This window comes from Bombina bombina, chromosome 7 (assembly GCF_027579735.1).
Source record: "Bombina bombina isolate aBomBom1 chromosome 7, aBomBom1.pri, whole genome shotgun sequence".
Classification (NCBI taxonomy): Eukaryota; Metazoa; Chordata; class Amphibia; order Anura; family Bombinatoridae; genus Bombina; species Bombina bombina.
The window spans coordinates 175,175,334-175,198,794 of record NC_069505.1 but is presented as its reverse complement, the minus strand read 5'-3'; the positions used below and the strand labels follow the sequence as shown (position 1 = coordinate 175,198,794).

General features: G+C 42.4%; 1 protein-coding gene across 1 annotated transcript in view; it reads right to left on the bottom strand.

Moving 5' to 3' along the window:
- CARS1 (cysteinyl-tRNA synthetase 1) overlaps nucleotides 1–23,461 on the bottom strand; it is a 163,495-nt gene that overhangs the window by 15,261 nt on the left and 124,773 nt on the right. The window contains 2 exon segments of the mRNA XM_053720430.1: nucleotides 13,484–13,551; nucleotides 23,340–23,420. Coding sequence (XP_053576405.1) covers nucleotides 13,484–13,551; nucleotides 23,340–23,420 — 149 coding nt within the window.

Sequence of the window (23,461 nt, the reverse complement as noted above, 5' to 3'; positions counted from 1 at the left end):
TCTTTTACTGATAATTTTTAAACATAAGCTGCATGATAAAGGGACATAAAGAAGTGATAATAAAATACTCAGTTACAGCATTGTCATATTGTACTATTGCCTTACAGAACTGTGGAATTAACTCCCATAAATAGGTTAAACACATAGCTAAAACAGCACCACAGTGCACTGCAGTTCTCGATCTGAACGTAACCTCCAATCACCAGCTGTGTTCAGCTTCAAGGCAGACTTTAAAGTGACAGTCTAATCGAAATTAAACTGTCATTATTCAGATAGGGCATGCAATTTATTAACAACTTTCTATTTAACTTTTATCATCAAAGTTGTAGCGTCTCTTGGTATTCTTTGTTGAAAGCTAAACTTATGTAGGCTTCTATGCTAATTTCTAAGCCATTGAAGGCCGCCTCTTATCTCAATGCATTTGACAGTTTTTCACAGCTAGTTCATGTGTACCATATAGATAACATTGTGCTCACGCTCCATGGAGTTACCTATGAGTGGGTACTGATTGGCTAAAATGCAAGTTTGTAAAAAGCACTGAGATAAGGGGGCAGTCTGCAGAGGCTTAGATGCAAGCTAATCACAGAGGTAAAATGTATATTAGTATAGTTGGTTATGCAAAACTGGGGAATGGGTAATAAAGGGTTTATCCAGATTTTTAAACAATAACCATTTTCAAGTAGACTGTCCCTTTAACATATGTTTAACATATTTGTTGGCAACAGGGCAATAATAATGTGCTCTAGTACACTAAATGTGAGGCCTCACAGTGAGCTCACAGGCAGAACACTTTACATTAACTAATGCTAATATGTTATCCAGCTTTAGCAATATATAAACTTTCTTTCTGAGTTCTTGCTGAACATTATTGACCTTGAACGTCTACTCAGAACATTGGTGAGGCTCAGATGTCACAGGTGTGGTCACATTGGTCTCACAAGGAACTCTGACCCTGCACAGGTCAAACTGAACAGGTTAAAGGGACAGTCAACACCAGAATTGTTGTTGTTTAAAAAGATAGATTATCCCTTTATTACCCATTCCCCAGTTTTGCATAACCAACCTTGTATCTAAGCCACTGCAGTCTGCCCCCTTATTTCAGTTCTTCTGACAGACTTGCATTTTAGCCAATCAGTGCTCACTACTAGATAACATTGAGCTCACGCACGTGAAGTTATCTATATGAAACACATGAACCAAAGCCCTCTAGTGGTGAAAAACTGTCAAAATGCATTCAGAGTAGAGGTGGCCTTCAAGGTCTAAGAAATTAGCATATGAACCTCCTTGGTATAGCTTTCAACTAAGAATACCAAGAGAACAAAGCAAAAACAGAATTTATGTTTACCTGATAAATTACTTTCTCCAACGGTGTGTCCGGTCCACGGCGTCATCCTTACTTGTGGGATATTCTCTTCCCCAACAGGAAATGGCAAAGAGCCCAGCAAACTGGTCACATGATCCCTCCTAGGCTCCGCCTACCCCAGTCATTCGACCGACGTTAAGGAGGAATATTTGCATAGGAGAAACCATATGAAACCGTGGTGACTGTAGTTAAAGAAAATAAATTATCAGACCTGATTAAAAAACCAGGGCGGGCCGTGGACCGGACACACCGTTGGAGAAAGTAATTTATCAGGTAAACATAAATTCTGTTTTCTCCAACATAGGTGTGTCCGGTCCACGGCGTCATCCTTACTTGTGGGAACCAATACCAAAGCTTTAGGACACGGATGATGGGAGGGAGCAAATCAGGTCTCCTAGATGGAAGGCACCACGGCTTGCAAAACCTTTCTCCCAAAAATAGCCTCAGAAGAAGCAAAAGTATCAAACTTGTAAAATTTGGTAAAAGTGTGCAGTGAAGACCAAGTCGCTGCCCTACATATCTGATCAACAGAAGCCTCGTTCTTGAAGGCCCATGTGGAAGCCACAGCCCTAGTGGAATGAGCTGTGATTCTTTCGGGAGGCTGCCGTCCGGCAGTCTCGTAAGCCAATCTGATGATGCTTTTAATCCAAAAAGAGAGAGAGGTAGAAGTTGCTTTTTGACCTCTCCTTTTACCGGAATAAACAACAAACAAGGAAGATGTTTGTCTAAAATCCTTTGTAGCATCTAAATAGAATTTTAGAGCGCGAACAACATCCAAATTGTGCAACAAACGTTCCTTCTTCGAAACTGGTTTCGGACACAGAGAAGGTACGATAATCTCCTGGTTAATGTTTTTGTTAGAAACAACTTTTGGAAGAAAACCAGGTTTAGTACGTAAAACCACCTTATCTGCATGGAACACCAGATAAGGAGGAGAACACTGCAGAGCAGATAATTCTGAAACTCTTCTAGCAGAAGAAATTGCAACCAAAAACAAAACTTTCCAAGATAATAACTTAATATCAACGGAATGTAAGGGTTCAAACGGAACCCCCTGAAGAACTGAAAGAACTAAGTTGAGACTCCAAGGAGGAGTCAAAGGTTTGTAAACAGGCTTGATTCTAACCAGAGCCTGAACAAAGGCTTGAACATCTGGCACAGCTGCCAGCTTTTTGTGAAGTAACACAGACAAGGCAGAAATCTGTCCCTTCAGGGAACTTGCAGATAATCCTTTTTCCAATCCTTCTTGAAGGAAGGATAGAATCTTAGGAATCTTAACCTTGTCCCAAGGGAATCCTTTAGATTCACACCAACAGATATATTTTTTCCAAATTTTGTGGTAAATCTTTCTAGTTACAGGCTTTCTGGCCTGAACAAGAGTATCGATAACAGAATCTGAGAACCCTCGCTTCGATAAGATCAAGCGTTCAATCTCCAAGCAGACAGCTGGAGTGAGACCAGATTCGGATGTTCGAACGGACCTTGAACAAGAAGGTCTCGTCTCAAAGGTAGCTTCCATGGTGGAGCCGATGACATATTCACCAGATCTGCATACCAAGTCCTGCGTGGCCACGCAGGAGCTATCAAGATCACCGACGCCCTTTCCTGATTGATCCTGGCTACCAGCCTGGGGATGAGAGGAAACGGCGGGAATACATAAGCTAGTTTGAAGGTCCAAGGTGCTACTAGTGCATCCACTAGAGCCGCCTTGGGATCCCTGGATCTGGACCCGTAGCAAGGAACTTTGAAGTTCTGACGAGAGGCCATCAGATCCATGTCTGGAATGCCCCCACAGTTGAGTGACTTGGGCAAAGATTTCCGGATGGAGTTTCCCACTCCCCCGGATGCAATGTCTGACGACTCAGAAAATCCGCTTCCCCAATTTTCCACTCCTGGGATGTGGATAGCAGACAGGTGGCAGGAGTGAGACTCCGCCCATAGAATGATTTTGGTCACTTCTTCCATCGCCAGGGAACTCCTTGTTCCCCCCTGATGGTTGATGTACGCAACAGTTGTCATGTTGTCTGATTGAAACCGTATGAACTTGGCCCTCGCTAGCTGAGGCCAAGCCTTGAGAGCATTGAATATCGCTCTCAGTTCCAGAATATTTATCGGTAGAAGAGATTCTTCCCGAGACCAAAGACCCTGAGCTTTCAGGGATCCCCAGACCGCGCCCCAGCCCATCAGACTGGCGTCGGTCGTGACAATGACCCACTCTGGTCTGCGGAAGGTCATCCCTTGTGACAGGTTGTCCAGGGACAGCCACCAACGGAGTGAGTCTCTGGTCCTCTGATTTACTTGTATCCTCGGAGACAAGTTTGTATAGTCCCCATTCCACTGACCGAGCATGCACAGTTGTAATGGTCTTAGATGAATGCGCGCAAAAGGAACTATGTCCATTGCCGCTACCATCAAACCTATCACTTCCATGCACTGCGCTATGGAAGGAAGAGGAACGGAATGAAGTATCCGACAAGAGTCTAGAAGTTTTGTTTTTCTGGCCTCTGTCAGAAAAATCCTCATTTCTAAGGAGTCTATTATTGTCCCCAAGAAGGGAACCCTTGTTGACGGAGATAGAGAACTCTTTTCCCACGTTCACTTTCCATCCGTGAGATCTGAGAAAGGCCAGGACAATGTCCGTGTGAGCCTTTGCTTGAGGAAGGGACGACGCTTGAATCAGAATGTCGTCCAAGTAAGGTACTACAGCAATGCCCCTTGGTCTTAGCACAGCTAGAAGGGACCCTAGTACCTTTGTGAAAATCCTTGGAGCCGTGGCTAATCCGAAAGGAAGCGCCACGAACTGGTAATGCTTGTCCAGGAATGCGAACCTTAGGAACCGATGATGTTCCTTGTGGATAGGAATATGTAGATACGCATCCTTTAAATCCACCGTGGTCATGAATTGACCTTCCTGGATGGAAGGAAGAATTGTTCGAATGGTTTCCATTTTGAACGATGGAACCTTGAGAAACTTGTTGAAGATCTTGAGATCTAAGATTGGTCTGAACGTTCCCTCTTTTTTGGGAACTATGAACAGATTGGAGTAGAACCCCATCCCTTGTTCTCCTAATGGAACAGGATGAATCACTCCCATTTTTAACAGGTCTTCTACACAACGTAAGAATGCCTGTCTTTTTATGTGGTCTGAAGACAACTGAGACCTGTGGAACCTCCCCCTTGGGGGAAGCCCCTTGAATTCCAGAAGATAACCTTGGGAGACTATTTTTAGCGCCCAAGGATCCAGAACATCTCTTGCCCAAGCCCGAGCGAAGAGAGAGAGTCTGCCCCCCACCAGATCCGGTCCCGGATCGGGGGCCAACATTTCATGCTGTCTTGGTAGCAGTGGCAGGTTTCTTGGCCTGCTTTCCCTTGTTCCAGCCTTGCATTGGTCTCCAAGCTGGCTTGGCTTGAGAAGTATTACCCTCTTGCTTAGAGGACGTAGCACTTTGGGCTGGTCCGTTTCTACGAAAGGGACGAAAATTAGGTTTATTTTTGGCCTTGAAAGGCCGATCCTGAGGAAGGGCATGGCCCTTACCCCCAGTGATATCAGAGATAATCTCTTTCAAGTCAGGGCCAAACAGCGTTTTCCCCTTGAAAGGAATGTTAAGTAGCTTGTTCTTGGAAGACGCATCAGCTGACCAAGATTTCAACCAAAGCGCTCTGCGCGCCACAATAGCAAACCCAGAATTCTTAGCCGCTAACCTAGCCAATTGCAAAGTGGCGTCTAGGGTGAAAGAATTAGCCAATTTGAGAGCATTGATTCTGTCCATAATCTCCTCATAAGGAGGAGAATCACTATCGACCGCCTTGACCAGCTCATCGAACCAGAAACACGCGGCTGTAGTGACAGGGACAATGCATGAAATTGGTTGTAGAAGGTAACCCTGCTGAACAAACATCTTTTTAAGTAAACCTTCTAATTTTTTATCCATAGGATCTTTGAAAGCACAACTATCTTCTATGGGTATAGTGGTGCGTTTGTTTAAAGTGGAAACCGCTCCCTCGACCTTGGGGACTGTCTGCCATAAGTCCTTTCTGGGGTCGACCATAGGAAACAATTTTTTAAATATGGGGGGAGGGACGAAAGGAATACCGGGCCTTTCCCATTCTTTATTTACAATGTCCGCCACCCGCTTGGGTATAGGAAAAGCTTCTGGGAGCCCCGGGACCTCTAGGAACTTGTCCATTTTACATAGTTTCTCTGGGATGACCAACTTGTCACAATCATCCAGAGTGGATAATACCTCCTTAAGCAGAATGCGGAGATGTTCCAACTTAAATTTAAACGTAATCACATCAGGTTCAGCTTGTTGAGAAATGTTCCCTGAATCAGTAATTTCTCCCTCAGACAAAACCTCCCTGGCCCCATCAGACTGGTTTAGGGGCCCTTCAGAACCATTATTATCAGCGTCGTCATGCTCTTCAGTATCTAAAACAGAGCAGTCGCGCTTACGCTGATAAGTGTGCATTTTGGCTAAATGTTTTTGACAGAATTATCCATTACAGCCGTTAATTGTTGCATAGTAAGGAGTATTGGCGCGCTAGATGTACTAGGGGCCTCCTGAGTGGGCAAGACTCGTGTAGACGAAGGAGGGAATGATGCAGTACCATGCTTACTCCCCTCACTTGAGGAATCATCTTGGGCATCATTGTCATTGTCACATAAATCACATTTATTTAAATGAGAAGGAACTCTGGCTTCCCCCACATTCAGAACACAGTCTATCTGGTAGTTCAGACATGTTAAACAGGCATAAACTTGATAACAAAGTACAAAAACGTTTTAAAATAAAACCGTTACTGTCACTTTAAATTTTAAACTGAACACACTTTATTACTGCAATTGCGAAAAAAATATGAAGGAATTGCTCAAAATTCACCAAAATTTCACCACAGTGTCTTAAAGCCTTAAAAGTATTGCACCCCAAATTTGGAAGCTTTAACCCTTAAAATAACGGAACCGGAGCCGTTTTTAACTTTAACCCCTTTACAGTCCCTGGTGTCTGCTTTGCTGAGACCCAACCAAGCCCAAAGGGGAATACGATACCAAATGACGCCTTCAGAAAGTCTTTTCTATGCATCAGAGCTCCTCACACATGCGACTGCATGTCATGCCTCTCAAAAACAAAGTGCGCAAACACCGGCGCGAAAATGAGGCTCTGCCTATGATTTGTGAAAGCCCCTAAAGAGAAAGGTGTCTAAAAAAGTGCCTGCCGATATAAACTTATCAAAATACCCAGATTAAATGATTCCTCAAGGCTAAATATGTGTTAATAATGAATCGATTTAGCCCAGAAAAAGTCTACAGTCTTAATAAGCCCTTGTGAAGCCCTTATTTACAATCTTAATAAACATGGCTTACCGGATCCCATAGGGAAAATGACAGCTTCCAGCATTACATCGTCTTGTTAGAATGTGTCATACCTCAAGCAGCAAGAGACTGCTCACTGTTCCCCCAACTGAAGTTAATTCCTCTCAACAGTCCTGTGTGGAACAGCCATGGATTTTAGTAACGGTTGCTAAAATCATTTTCCTCATACAACAGAAATCTTCATCTCTTTTCTGTTTCTGAGTAAATAGTACATACCAGCACTATTTTAAAATAACAAACTCTTGATTGAATAATAAAAACTACAGTTAAACACTAAAAAACTCTAAGCCATCTCCGTGGAGATGTTGCCTGTACAACGGCAAAGAGAATGACTGGGGTAGGCGGAGCCTAGGAGGGATCATGTGACCAGCTTTGCTGGGCTCTTTGCCATTTCCTGTTGGGGAAGAGAATATCCCACAAGTAAGGATGACGCCGTGGACCGGACACACCTATGTTGGAGAAAATGGTGATAAAAGTAAATTGGAAACGTGTTTAAAATTACATGCCGTATCTGAATCATGAAAACATAAATTATGCTTACCTGAAAATTTCATTTCCTTCTGTATGAGGAGAGTGAACGGCATCATTTCTTACTATTGGGAATTACTGAACCTAGCCACCAGGAGGAGGCAAAGACACCCCAGCCAAATGCTTAAATACTCATCCTACTTCCCTCATATCCCAGTCATTCTGCCAAGGGAACAAGGAACAGTAGGAGAAATATCAGGGTATAAAATAGTGCCAGAAGAGAAAACCTAATTTTGGTCCGCCCATCGGAGTATACGGGCAGGGGCCGTGGACTCTCCTCATACAGAAGGAAATGAAATGATCAGGTAAGCATAATTTATGCTTTCCTTCTTAATATGAGGAGAGTCCACGGCACCATCCCTTACTGTTGGGAAAACTATACCCAAGCTCTAGAGGAAACTAAATGATAACGGGAGGGGTAAAAGAGAGGCGGACCCTAATCTGAGGGCACCACAACCTGCAAAACCTTTCTCCCAAAAGCTGCTTCAGCTGAAGCAAAAAACTTCAAACTTGTAAAATTTAGAAAAACTAAGTAAGGAGGACCAGGTAGCCGCATTACAAATCTGATCCATAGAGGCCTCGTTCTTAAAGGCCCAAGAGGAAGCCACTGCTCTAGTGGAATGAGCCAATATCCTCTGAGGTCTAAGTCCCGCTGACTCATAAGCTAAGCGTATAACACTCCTCAACCAAAAAGATAAGGAAGTTGAAGAAGCCTTCAGACCCTTACTCTTCCCAGAGTAGATAACAAACAAGGAATAAGTTTGTCTAAAATCCTTAGTAGCTTGAGGATAAAACTTTAAAGCTCGAACCACATCCCAATTATGAAGTAAACGTTCCTTTGAAAAAGAAGGATTAGGACACAAGGAAGGAACCACAATGTTACGATCAGACACAACCTTAGGAAGAAAACCCAATCAGGTACGTAGGGCAGCCTTATCAGTGTGGAAGACCAGATAAGGAGGCTCACATTGCAAGGCAGCTATTTCAGAAACTCTGCGTGCCGACGCAATAGCCAGTAGAAAAAGAACCTTCCAGGACAACAATTTGATGTCAACCGAATGCATAGGCTCAAACGGAGCCCGTTGCAAAACCTTAAGAACAAGATTCAAACTCCAAGGTGGAGCATTAGATCTAAACACAGGTCTGATCCTAATCAGAGCCTTAACAAAAGATTGCACATCAGGGAGCTCCGCTAGCCTCTTGTGCAGCAAAACAGATAGGGCCGAAATTTGTCCCCTCAGGGAACTGGCAGAAAGGCCCTTCTCCAGACCCTCCTGGAGAAAAGAAAGTATCTTGGCAGTCTTAACCTTATGCCAGGCTAAACCACATTCTTCACACCAGAATAAGTAAACTCTCCACACCTTATGATAGATGCAACGAGCAACAGGCTTACGAGCCTGAATGAGACTATCAATAACCCTTCTCAGAGAAACCTCTCTAGGCTAGGACTAAGCGTTCAATCTCCATGCAGTTAGCCTCAGAGAATCTAGATTTAGCAATCTAGATGGAGCAATCAGTATCACTGATGCCTGCTCCTGCTTGATGCGGGCCACTACACAAGGAAGAAGTGGCAATATCAGGAAAATGTAAATCAGATTGAACCTCTAAGGCACTGCTAATGCATCTATTAGCTCCGCTTGAGGATCCCTGGACCGCGACCCATATCTGGGTAGCTTGGGATTGAGACAGAACGCCATGAGATCCATCTCCGGCATCCCCCATTTGTTGCAAAAACTCTGCAAACACCTTGGGATGGAGAGACTATACACCCGGATGAAAGGATTGTCTGCTGAGGAAATTCGCTTCCCAGTTGTCCACACCCCGAAATGTGGATCGCTGACAGCGAGCAGTTGTGGGCCTCCGCCCATTCCAAAATCCAAGATACTTCCCTCATTGCTAGGGAGCTTCTCGTTACCCCCCCTGATGGTTGATGTAAGCCACAGAGGTTTTGTTGTCTGATTGGAATCTGATAAACTGGGATGAACCCAGAAGAGGCCAAGCCTTCAGAGCATTGAAGATTGCCCCGAAGTTCCAGAATGTTGATCGGTAGGATTCCTCTCGAGTCCACAGGCCCTGTGCCTTCCTGGCACCTCAAACAGCTCCCCATCCTGATAGACTTGCAGCCGTAGTCACAATCTCGCAGGATGGTCTCAAGAAGGATGTCCCTTGGGACAGGTGATCTGGACAGAGCCACCAGGAGAGCGATTCTCTCGACCGGTTGTCCAGAGAAATCTGTTGAGTCAGATCCGAATCCGAAGTGGTCTGAGATGGAATCTGGCAAAAGGAATGATGTCCATGCTGGACACCATGAGACCAATCACCTCCATACACCGAGCCACAGAGGGCCTTAAGGAGGTCTGGAGGGCGAGACAAGCAGAAGTTAGCTTGTAACGTCTCTGGTCTGTAAGGAATAGCCTCATGGATATGGAGTCTATTATAGTACCCAGGAATTCCACCCTGGTACTGGGAATAAGAGAACTCTTTTCTAAGTTTATCTTCCATCCATGAGATCGAAGAAGAAACAGAAGAGATTTCGAATGGTCTTCTGCCAGACGACAAGATGGTGCTTAAACCAGAATATCGTCCAAGTATGGAGCTACTGCTATACCACTGGTTCTGGCAACTGCAAGCAGAGCCCCTAGAACCTTCGTAAAAACTCTTAGAGCAGTAGCTAGACCAAACCGAAGTGCAATAAACTGGAAGTGCTGGTCCAGGAACACAAACCTTAGGAACTTGAAGTGTTCCTTGTGGATTGGAACTTGAAGGTAAGCATCATTCAGATCTATAGTAGTCCTGAACTAAGGGAAGGATGGACCTTATTGTCTCCATCTTGAACGAGGGGACAGATAGGAATTTGTTTAAGTACTTTAGGTTCAGAATCGGGCGGAAAGTTCCCTCCTTCTTTAGGACCACAAAAAAGTTTGAATAGTATCCCAAGCCTCTTTCTGCAAGAGGTCCCGGGACAATAACTCCTAGGGACGATAGATCGCTCACGCACCCCAGAAAGGCTTCTCTCTTTTCTGGTCTGGAAGACAGGTTTGATAGGAGGAATCTGCCCCTGGGTGGATGAGACTTGAAACCTATCTTGTATCCTTGAACGATTACCTCCAGGACCCACGGGTCCTGCACATCCCCAAACCAAGCGTCTAAAAAGAGTGACATTCTGCCCCCTATGTGATCAAGAACCGGATTGGGGGTCACCCCTTCATGACGACTTTGTCTCGGCGGGTTTCTTGCTCTGCTTGGATTTATTCCAGGACTGAGCGGGCTTCTAAGTACTCTTGGATTGCTCAGGCTTTGCAGATGGCTGCTGATGTTGGGATTTATCAGAACGAAAGGAACGAAAATTAGGACCTTGTCCCTTAGGCTTGTTCCTCTTATCCTGCGGTAAAAAGGCACCTTTGCCTCCAGTAACTGAAGATAATTGAGTCCAGGCCTGGACCAAATAAAATCTTTCCCTTAAAGGGACAGTATACTGTAAAATAGTTTTTCCCTTAATGTGTTTACAATTGCTTTTTTTACCAACTGCAGAGTAAAAAATGTATGAAAATAAGCTTTTTAAGGCTTATTTCTGTATATTAAAGCTCTGATTTTGTGTTTTGAAGCCACAACCTAATAAAATGGGTTGAGCTTGTAGGTATAATCAGATCTCATTACTGTATCACATTGTGCACATATACCTGCTTCTTTATCTTATATCTGTCCTTAAAACAATCACCAGTACTTTGAGAGAACAATGGAAAATCAACATTGTATTACCTTATCTCTGCTATATCGCACTGGGAGTGTAATTTCTTCTGCTGGCTGTGTTTGCAAAGCTCATCTATAGCTGGTACGCGCGGCCACAAACTTTCAGAATAGGTGGGGATACCACATGCTAAATCAACAATTTCAAATGCCAATATAAGGGTAAAGGAGCTACTTGTAAACAATTTAATACACTCCAGCAGGTAAAGTGGATCATTGGGAAAAAATTAAAGGGGAGAAAATATTTGAGTAAACTGTCCCTTTAAAGGGGAGGGAAAGAAGTCTGGACCACAGACCAGGACATCAGCCAGAGTGCCCTACGGGCTTGAACAGAAAAACCTGAAGCCTTAACATTCAGGCGAATAATTTGCATATTTGCATCACAGATAAAAGAATTAGCAACCCTTAAGGCCTTAATTCTTTCCTGGATAAAGTCAAGGGGACCCTCCACCTCGATCAACTCAGATAAAAAGTCACACCAATAGGTAGCCACTCCAGCAACCACAGCAACAGCCGCTGCTGGTTGAAACAAATATCCCGTATGTTGAAACATCTTTCTTAACAGAGTTCTATCTTCTTATCCATGGGCTCTTTGAACGACGAACTATCCTCAAGCGGGATAGTAGTGCGTTTCGCAAGCATGGAGATAGCGCCATCCAGCTTGGGGATGGAAGCCCACAACTCCAATTGAGAGTCCGGGACCGGGAACAATTTCTTAAAGGAAGACTAAGGGGAAAAGGAAGAACCAATCCTTTCCCATTTATTCTTAATAATGTTTGCTATCTTTACAGGAACCGGGAAAGTGTGTGGTACAACCCTGTACTCGTAGACCTTATTTAATTTAGGAATCAAAGGTTCCTCAGGCAATTTGGGCTCTGGAACCTCTAACGTAGCCAAAACTTCCTTCAACAGAAAGCGTAAATGTTCAATCCTAAATCTAAAGTCTGGTTTCTCCACAGCTGGAGGTTTAGAGGCAGCAGACTCCGACCCCGAAAGTGCGCCATCTAAAGTGTCAAAGGCGCCTTCATCATCAGATAATCTCGTATCAGATAAATCCAACAAACTAGTTGATGACCCCTGGGAAGGATAGCAATATTTGACCTTTCGCTTGCGCTTAGTAGGGCGAGGTAAAGCACTAAAGGCTGCAGACACAGCCGTTTGTAACTGCGTAGTTAAGTCTGGCAGTAAAAGGCCCCCTCCAGATGGAGGATTATGGGTGCTACGGGAAGCTGAATGCGTATTAGGAGATGACTGTAGGGTGCGCACCTCACGGGACAGAGACTCCTCAGAGGTGGATGGCTTAGTGGTATCAAACAAATTAACCTTCTTTGACATGATTACTTTATCAAGGCATGTGGAACATAGTTGAGCGGGTAGACAGGTATTAGACTTAGGTAAAGAGGGAGTACCCTCTAACGCATCAGAATCCTCCATAGCTTGCGCTTACAAAGCAGACTATTGATTAATAAGAAAAAACAGCACCTTTATACCCCCAGTGGCTGGGGAGCTCACCACCTCCTATGACCCAGGCAAAACAGAGAAACCGCTTCTTCTCCGGTAACCATCACGGTCAGGAAAGAGGAAATAAAGTGTGACCACACCCGGTCATAAGAGCAAAAAAAAAGCGCCAAGCCTTTCAAGCTGCGCAGCCCAAAAAAACAAAGTAAAAACATGTACGTTCCAACATCTGCCTGAGCCCAAAAAAAATCTCACACATGTCGCAGCATAATCAAATAAATGTATGTGATTAATCTCTACTGTTCAATAATCCCCCTCAGGCGATATTAACCCTTGATTCCATACAGATAAAAGGAGCCACACTGGGACCGTCTTCTGGCATTATCATATGTGTAAAAAATGAAACAATCTTACCAGAATCTATGCCGTGGAACAGAAACACAGCCTCTCAAGTGTGAGAGTCTTGTAGCATCTCTCCTGACATGGACTTGAGTGATGGAAGCAGGCAGTGAAACTCGTCAACACTGATTGCTTAGGAGCTGTTAATAAGAGTCTGAATGGGTTCGCAGAAAGACTCTCCCTGCATCTCCAAACTCTAACTTTCGTCAAAGCTCTCACTGAGAGGCTGACAAGACTACTTAAAACTCCAGTCCCAATTCGAAGGGTAGATACCCTTCATAAGGAACTACTCCGAATCTTCTGACACTTCTCTGCCAACCTCCTGTGACGAAAGGCAAAGAATGAATGGGATATAAGGGAAGTAGGGGGAATATTTAAGCCTTTGGCTGGGGTGTCTTTGCCTTCTCCTGGTGGCCAAGTTCAGTATTTCCCAACAGTAAAGAATGATGCCGTGGACTCTCCTCATATTAAGAAGGAAAGTTTATTTTGGACTACACTGTCCCTTTAACTATTATTTTGTTTGTATTTATATATGCCAGCATTATTTGATTGCAATTATGTTGGGCAACTCACCCAGCCATTTTTAGACAGCAAATGTTACCAAGTAACAAACTTACCTTTTTCTTTTCTTCTTTTTCCTTCAATAAAGTTTCTTTGTCCACTAGTTTGACCACAGTTGGAAGCCCTAAAAGAACAATGAAACTCTTACTTTGCAAAGTGAATCTGAAGTGCACAGAGAGTTGTTAGGATAGTTTAAGGCAATATGGATTTCAGTTTATAAAGAACAAGCAATTTAAATACTTGACATTATGAAAGTACAACAGGGGATGACAGAAACAAATACAATAAAAAGTTTATTACTGGCACTCATGGTGTTACTTTTTTGCCTGATAAAAGAGTCTGCTGCTTGGAGAGGAATTGTAGTGCAGACTTCACAGGGGCTGAACTCACTGAGTGCTAAAAGAAAAAAGGGCAGAACCATCCAGCACTGGGAGATCTCTCACAAGATTCTAGACTTGTCTAAGGGTTGTTCTCTGCATTTTAAGAGTTTTGTTACACTTACACTTTTTATTTATGTTAATTTACACTTCAGATTGGGAACTTTAAGTATTATTAAATTTGATATCTGCAATTTTTATTTTATATATATATATATATATATATATATTTGTTAAAGTGAATGGGCTGAATTCCCTGTCTTCCTCAATACTGGTGTCCCATAGGGTTGCGCTCTTTCTCCCTTGCTATAACTGAAATTTGCAGACGTCACTTTCATCCATATATGTTTGTTGGCATTCTGAAGTGGTAAATGCCCACTTAGTTACTATCACACAATTGGGCTTTTCGAGTCATGTGATGCTGGCGTCACCTAGAAGATGATGGTGATTGGTTCAAGTCCCTTTATGAGATTGAATGATTGGAAAGAAGTGCTATGTATGATACACATATGAATTGTGAATTATTGCAATCGTTACAATCAGTCTTATCATATGAGGTATATTAAAGGGATACTTAATCCAAATGTTTTATTTCACGATTCAGACATAGCAGCAATTTACTCCTATTATCAATTTTTATTCATTCTCTTGGTATCTTTATTTGAAAAAGCAGGAATGTAAGCTTACGAGCCAGCCCATTTTAGGTTCAGCACCCTGGGTAGCACTTGCTGATTGGTGGCTACATCATATCTGTGATTTGTTTTATAGAATTGATGGTGGATGGCCTAATACTTCTAAAGAGTAGTTTTGCACATATTCAAGATGAATTAATTTGTATTATATATTTTTTATATTTTATATCATGTTTATTTGCAATATATTATTCCTTATTGCGCCCCTGTAGATACTATTTGCAGAGGTGTAACTAGAAACCACAGGGCCCAGGTGCAAGAATCTAAGAAGCCCCCCCCCCCCCCCCAAAAAAAAGGTGAATTTGATACATACATTTTTTTATATATATATTTAACACAGAAAAAAAATGTGAATCAGATTATGTCTGCAAAAGGAGGTACCCTGTGCCCACTATCTGTGAGATGGTCTGACCCCCTATTACTGTATATAGAGACACTGTTTAACCCACCAGTACTATATATAGTGAGTTAGTGACACAGTCTGTAATCTGCCGGTGAGGTGGCAGGCCTGACCCTAACCGCCCCAGTACTTTATAAAGTGATCACAGTAGTCTGTGACATGGTCCAGCCCCCCCGTACTGTATATAGTGGTACTGTATAGTGACACTGTTTACCCCCCGCCACCCCCATGCTGTAGTAACAAGGACTATAATTTGCTGGTTCCACAAACATACACACACATACATACATGCATAAATACACACACATAAACAACAATGGGTAAAACAGAACCCCTGTAGTCAGAGACAGAGACACTAGTGAAACATCACGTCACACGCACATGATATCAGTGCAGGCAGTGGCAGATCAACGTTTTTTATTGGAAAAATAAAATAAAACATAATTTATGCTTACCTGATAAATTTATTTCTCTTGTGATGTATCGAGTCCACGGATTCATCCTTACTTGTGGGATATTCTCCTTCCCAACAGGAAGTGGCAAAGAGAGCACCCACAGCAGAGAGCACCCACCCCCCAGTCATTCGACCGAAGGCTAGGAAGAAAAAGGAGAAAACTATAGGGTGCAGTGGTGACTGAAAGTTTAAAAATAAAAAATATATATGCCTGTCGTAATAAACAGGGCGGGCCGTGGACTCGATACATCACAAGAGAAATAAATTTATCAGGTAAGCATAAATTATGTTTTCTCTTGTAAGATGTATCGAGTCCACGGATTCATCCTTACTTGTGGGATACCAATACCAAAGCTTTAGGACACGGATGAAGGGAGGGACAAGACAGGGACCTTAAACGGAAGGCACCACTGCTTGTAGAACCTTTCTCCCAAAAATAGCCTCCAAAGAAGCAAAAGTATCGAATTTGTAAAATTTGGAAAAAGTATGAAGCCGAAGACAAGTCGCCCGCCTTACAAATCTGTTCAACAGAAGCCTCATTTTTAAAAGCCCATGTGGAAGCCACAGCTCTAGTAGAATGAGCAGTAATTCTTTCAGGAGGCTGCTGTCCAGCAGTCTCATAGGCCAAACAGATGATGCTTTTCAGACAAAAGGAAAGAGAGGTAGCCGTAGCCCTTTGACCTCTCCGTTTACCAGAATAAACAACAAACAATGAAGATGTTTGACGAAAATCTTTAGTTGCTTGCAAGTAAAACTTTAAAGCACGAACCACATCAAGATTGTGTAACAGACGTTCCTTCTTTGATGAAGGATTAGGACACAGAGAAGGAACAACAATCTCTTGATTGATATTCTTATTAGAAACGACCTTAGAAGGAAAACCAGGTTTGGTATGCAAAACCACCTTATCTGCATGGAAAACAAGGTAAGGGGAATCACATTGTAAAGCAGATAGCTCAGAAACTCTTCGAGCCAAAGAGATAGCTACTAAAAACTAAACTTTCCAAGATAGAAGCTTAATATCTATGGAATGCATAGGTTCAAACGGAACCCCTTGAAGAACTTTAAGAACTAAGTTTAGGCTCCATGGCGGGAGCAACAGGTTTAAATACCAGGCTTGATTCTGACCAAAGCCTGACTAAATGCTTGAACGTCTGGGACATCTGCCAGACGTTTGTGTAGTAGAATAGACAAAGCAGATATTTGTCCTTTTAGGGAACTAGCAGATAATCCCTTCTCCAAACCCTCTTGGAGAAAAGACAATATTCTAGGAATCCTAATCTTATTCCACGAGTAACCTTTGGATTCACACCAATAAAGATATTTGCGCGAAATCTTATGATAGATCTTCCTGGTGACAAGCTTTCTAGCCTGAATCAGGGTATCAATGACCGACTCAGAGAAACCATGCTTTGATAGAATCAGGCGTTCAATCTCCAAGCAGTCAGACGCAGAGAAATTAGATTTGGATGCATGAACGGACCTTGGATTAAAAGGTCCCGCCTCATTGGCAGAGTCCACTGTGGAACCGAGGACATGTCCACTAGGTCTGCATACCAAATCCTGCGTGGCAACGCATGTGCTATCAGAATTACCGAAGTTCTCTCCTGCTTGATTCTGGCAACCAGACGTGGGAGGTGAGGAAACGGTGGAAATACATAGGCCAGATTGAAGGACCAAGGCACTGCTAGACGCATCTATCAGAACCCGCCTTGGGATCCCGGGACCTGGACCGTAACGAGGAAGTTTGGCATTCTGACGAGACGCCATCAGATCCAATTATGGTGTGCCCCATAGCTGAATCAGCTGGGCAAATACCTCCGGATGGAGTTCCCCACTCCCCCGGATGAAAAGTCTGACGACTTTAGAAAATCCGCCTCCCAGTTCTCTACCCCTGGGATGTGGATTGCTGAGAGATGGCAAGAGTGATCCTCTGCCCACGGATTATTTTGGTTACCTCCATCATCGCTAGTGGACTCCTTGTTCCTCCTTGATGATTGATATAAGCTACAGTCGTGATGTTATCCGACTGAAATCTGATGAATTGGCCGCAGCAAGCTGAGGCCACGCCTGAAGCGCATTGAATATCGCTCTCAGTTCTAGAATGTTTATCGGGAGGAGAGCTTCCTCCCGAGACCATAAGCCCTGTGCTTTCAGGGAGTTCCAGACTGCACCCCAACCTAGCAGGCTGGCATCTGTCCGTTACAATACGATGTCCGTGTGAGACTTGGCTAGCTGGAAAGTCGACGCCCTGAATTAAGATGTCGTCTAGATAAGGCGCCACTGCTATGCCCCGTGGTCGCAGAACTGCCAGAAGGGACCCTAGCACTTTTGTGAAAATTCTGGGAGCCGTGGCCAACTCGAAGGGAAGGGCCACAAACTGGTAAGTGCCTGTTTAGAAAGGCGAATCTGAGAAATTGATGATTATCTCTGTGAATAGAGATGTGTAGATACGCATCCTTTAAGTCCACGGTAGTCATATATTGACCCTCCTGGATCAGAGGTAGAATAGTCCGCATAGTCTCCATCTTGAATGATGGAACCTTGAGGAACTTGTTTAGAATTTTGAGATCCAAGATTGGTCTGCAAGTTCCCTGTTTTTTGGGAACCACAAACAGGTTTGAATAAAACCCTAAGCCCCTGTTCCTCTATTGGAACTGGGCGGATCACTCCCATGGTATGTAGGTCTCCTACACAGCGTAAGAACGCCTCTCTCTTTGTCTGGTTTACAGACAATCGAGAAATGTGAAATCTCCCCCTTGGAAGGGAGTCTTTGAATTCCAGAAGATACCCACTGGGACACAATTTCTAAAGCCCAGGGATCGTGAACATCTCTCGCCCAAGCCTGAGCGAAGAGAGATAATCTGCCCCTACTAGATCCGGTCCCGGATCGGGGGCTACCCCTTCATGCTGTTTTAGAAGCAGCTGCAGGCTTCTTGGCCTGTTTACCCTTGTTCTAAGCCTGGTTAGGTCTCCAGACTGACTTGGATTGGGCAAAATTCCCCTCTTGCTTTGCAGTAGCGGAAGCTGAAGCGGGACTACTCTTAAAGTTCTGAAAGGAACGAAAATTATTCTGTTTGGTCCTCATCTTACTTGATCTATCCTGAGGGAGGGCATGACCTTTCCCTCCAGTGATGTCTGAAATAATCTCTTTCAGTTCAGGCCCGAATAGGGTCTTACCTTTGAAAGGAATGTTCAAAAGTTTAGATTTCGATGACACATCAGCTAGACCAGGACTTAAGCCATAACGCCCTGCGTGCTAAAATGGCAAAACCTGAATTCTTTGCCGCTAATTTAGCCAGTTGAAATGCGGCATCTGTAATAAAAGAATTAGCCAATTTAAGGGCCTTAATTCTGTCCATAATCTCCTCTAATGGAGTCTCCATTTGAAGAGCCTCCTCTAGAGCCTTAAACCAGAAAGCAGCTGCAGTCGTTACAGGAACAATGCACGCAATAGGTTGGAGAGAAAAACCTTGATGAACAAAAATTTTCTTCAAAAGACCCTCTAATTTTTTATCCATAGGATCTTTGAAAGCACAACTGTCTTTGATAGGTATAGTTGTACGCTTAGACAGAGTAGAAATAGCTCCCTCCACCATAGGAACTGTCTGCCATGAGTCCCTTATGGTGTCAGATATGGAAACATTTTCTTAAAAACAGGAGGGGGAGTGAACGGAATACCTGGTCTATCCCACTACTTAGCAATAATATTCACAATCCTCCTTAGGGACTGGAAAAACATCAGTGTAAACAGGAACCTCTAAGTATCTATCCATTTTACACAATTTCTCTGGGACCACTATAGGGTCACAATCATCTAGAGGTTGCTAATACCTCCCTAAGCAATAAGTGGAGGTGTTCAAGCTTAAATTTAAAGGCCGTCATATCAGAATCTGTCTGAGGAAGCGTCTTTCCTAAATCAGAAATTTCTCCCTCAGATAACAAATCCCTCACCCTTCAGAGCATTGTGAGGGCATATCAGATACGGCTACTAAAGCATGAGACGGCTCAGCATTTATCCTTAACCCAGAGCTGTCCTGCTTTCCTTGTAAACAGGCAGTTTGGATAAAACCTCTGTGAGGGTTGTATTCATTAACTGTGGCCATGTCTTGTAGAGTAAATGAATTTGACGCACTAGAGGTACTTGGCGTCACTTGTGCAGGCGTTACTGGTTGTGACACTTGGGGAGAGCTAGATGGCGAACCCTCATTTACTTCTGACTGAGAATCATCTATTGCTCTATTTTTAAGTGCTAATATATGTTCTTCATAATTTATAGACATATCAGTACAATTGGGACACATTCTAAGAGGGGGTTCCACAATGGCTTCCAAACATATTGAACAAGGATTTTCCTTGGTGTCAGACATGTTAAACAGGCTAGTAATGTAACAAGCAAGCTTGGAAAACACTGTTATCAAAGTAAATAACACTCCGAAATAAAACGGTACTGTGCCTTTAAGAGAAAAAAGCTGCCACAAGTTCTGCAAAACAGTGTAAAAAAGCAGTAAACTTAACGAAATTTTTACAGTAGTATCTAAACAGCCTTAGTAACTTTGCACAGCTATGCAAATAAACAATTAACCCCTTAATGGCAAAAACCGGATTGAAAAAACGTCAAACCCGGTAAAAACAGACTTTCAGCACCTTGCCACAGCTCTGCTGTGGCGCCCCTACCTGCCCTTCAGAACGATTTGTGGGGGAAAAAACCTCCTTTACAGCCCTCAAACACAGCAAAAACACTGGAGAAGCAGTTGGATGACTCTAAGGAAAGAAACTGCGCAACTGAGGCCCCTCCACCTCACTCGATGTTTTGAGGCCTATTAGAAAAACACCTGAGCCTCTCTTAATTAACCCATGTGGGTTAAAAAACCCTAAAAACAGCCACAATGACCCCTTTAGTCCCTTCAAAAAACGTTATCAATTGCATCATTTACTGAACAAACAAAAACTGTTTTTTTTTCTAACAGTGTCACCAGTAACTTATGAGCCCTTCAAGTAAGCTGAAATTCCTATCCAAGTGTCTGAATACAGCTTACCCTTCCCTCATGGGGATATTGCCAGCCTTTTCTAGAATTAAACAGTCTGTCTAGAAAAAATATAGACTGAACATACCTCATATGCAGCTTAGCATGCAAACCGTTCCCCCCAACTGAAGTTTTCCTGTACTCTTCAGCCCTTGTGAGAACAGCAGTGGATCTTAGTTACAAAGTGCTAAGATCATAATCCTCCTTGCAGAAATCTTCATCCCTTTTCTGCCAGAGAGTAAATAGTACACACCGGTACCATTTAAAATTACAAAACTTTTGCTTGAGAAATAAAAAACTAAACTTTTTTGTCACCCACACTTGCTCTGCCCTTCCTAGTTTCTTAGAGTAGGCAAAGAGAATGACATTTGTTCTGCTGTGGGTGCTCTCTTTGCCACCTTCTGTTGGGAAGGAGAACTATCCCACAAGTAAGGATGAATCCGTGGACTCAATACATCTTACAAGAGAAAAAAAATTATTATTTATTTATTTTTTAAGCTGTGCCCCCCACCCTCAAGGGTGCAACCTCTGCACCCCCTGTAGTCCCGCCCCCTGACTATTTGTGTTACTAGTATCAATAATATCCTCTATTTTAACCTGGTTTAGCTCTGTTACATTATCATTAAAGGACAAACTACACTAAATTGTGAGAGCTGTGCAAAAATATGTATTTCTCTTAAAATTTGCTTTGTAGCCTTGGTATTCTTTGTTGAAAGCTAAACCTAGGTAGGCTCATAAACTGATTTCTAAGCCCTTGAAGGCTGCCTATTACCTCAGTGAATTTTGATAGTTTTTCCACAGCTAGACAGCGCTAGTTCATGTGTGCCATATAGATAACATTGTGGAGTTACCTAGGAGTCAGCACTGATTGGCTAAAATGCAAGTCTTTCAAAAGCACTGAGATAAGTGGGCAATCTGCAGAGGCTTAGATACAAGGTAATCACAGAGGTAAAAAAGTGTATTAATATAACAGTGTTGGTTATGCAAAACTGGGGAATGGGTCATAAAGGGATTATCTATCTTTGTTGAACAATAAAAATTCCAAGAGCAGACTGTTCCTTTAAGGACATTTACTTTTCGAAGATAAATAAGAGAGTCGAAAAAAAAATATCCGATTCATTTCACCCGGGCCAGTTTTATTCATTGTCTATCTTACTTTCTCATAGGCAAAGGTTGAGAGTTTACAAACTTGGACAAGCCTATTTTCTCATTAGTTTTTTTCCCCAGGCTATTAAATAGTCAATCAGGAATACTTCTCTTATTTCACTTTTGGTACGATAAATTACACTTAGTCCCTCTCTGTGTCTGTGAATATATTTGATGATTAGTTTTTTACACCACTGATTGTATTTGTTCATTGTCATCTGATACTTTTTTCACAATGAAGAATTCCTTGTATATTGTTTTTTGTTTAAATACTTGGCAAATAAATTATTTTATGCTATTCTATTTAGATTCATCAGTGATTTTACAAATTCTGATTATGTTTTGAAAGTTTCTGTGTTAACAAATTAGGATTTACTTGGTATATTTCTATGTATCTTTTCTGTATATTTTGTATATTTCTGTGTATCTTTTACAATTTACATTGCAATATGTATTTTCTGTATAGTAACATAAAACAGAGCTTTGGAAAGTTGGAGGAACAGGGGAGTTTTCTGAGCTGAACAGGGGGGGTCATGTTGGAAGCTCTCTCACAATACTTTTGAAATGCTGTAAGCATTTCAAACAAGCTAGTTTCTCTGATCTATCTCGCCAGCTATATGCAGGTGAAGTGTGCTCAAAATGTAGAATACGTTATTTAACTGACAGAAAAGTAATATATCAAATACAATACCAGCAAACGGATCTTAGTTAGCGTCCGCTAAGATCATATACAAAAACTCAGGTAGATTCTTCTTCAAATTCTGCCTGAGAAGGAAACAACACACTCCGGTGCCGTTTAAAATAACAAACTCTTGATTGAAGATATAAAAAACTAAGTTTAATCACCACAGTCCTCTCACACATCCTATCTATTAGTTGGGTGCAAGAGAATGACTGGGTGTGACGTAGAGGGGAGGAGCTATATAGCAGCTCTGCTTGGGTGATCCTCTTGCACTTCCTGTTTGGGGAGGAGTTAATATCCATAAGTAATGATGACCCGTGGAACTGACTACACTTAACAGGAGAAAGCAAGTTAAATTGTAGTGAAAACAATTTAGTTTAATGTGTATTTGCTGCAAATTGAGACTTTATATCTGCCCTAGGTGTTCTCCTGTTAACTTATTTTTCCACTGTGAAATTCTGTATTCCCACACAGCCTCGTTGCTTTTTACAGAAGGCTCATCTCTGGAACTTCCAGGTTTCGCCTTATTTCTTATAGAATTTAGAGAGTTCAGCCCCTGTGAAGTCTACCCTATAATTTCTCTACAATCTAGAAAATCTTTGCTTATCGGGCCCATAGAAGATAACAAAGCTCTCTGGGAAACTGAAGCTGTCAGTTTTATTTTAAATAGAAGAAATACAAAGAACAATATAATTTGTTAAAGATAAACATAAAAATACAAAAGTATGAGCCTAATTTTTTCAAGTAACACAGAAACTGTGAAACCATAATCAGAATTTGTAAAATTACAATCCTTAATACACTGCTATATAAAAAATAAAATATAAAATAGAAAGTGCAAAGTTTAAATGTAGTAAAACGTAATCTGATGTAAAGCAATGTAAAATACAAAGCACAAAGTGTAAATGCATCAGAACTCTCATGCCATGCAGTGCTATAGGTCACTGGACTCGTCTCTGCTTCAGATACGGAAATGTAGGAAACACCCCTTGGAGAAGTATAGCAAAATCTGCATTTTTAGAATTTCACTAGGGATCTTGCGGTGCTGGAGGATTATTTCATATCACCTTGTCTGAGTGGAGAGTTTTATATCATCCGACCCTAAGAGAGACCGAATAAGGTTTATTGAAGTACCTTCATGATCTTCCAGTCGCACCCCAAGCTCAGGAAGTATGTAATCTCGGAGGGCATCACTTAGCTGCAACACTTCAATAACTGGACAAGAAACAAATGATTTATTTATTCATAATATATGT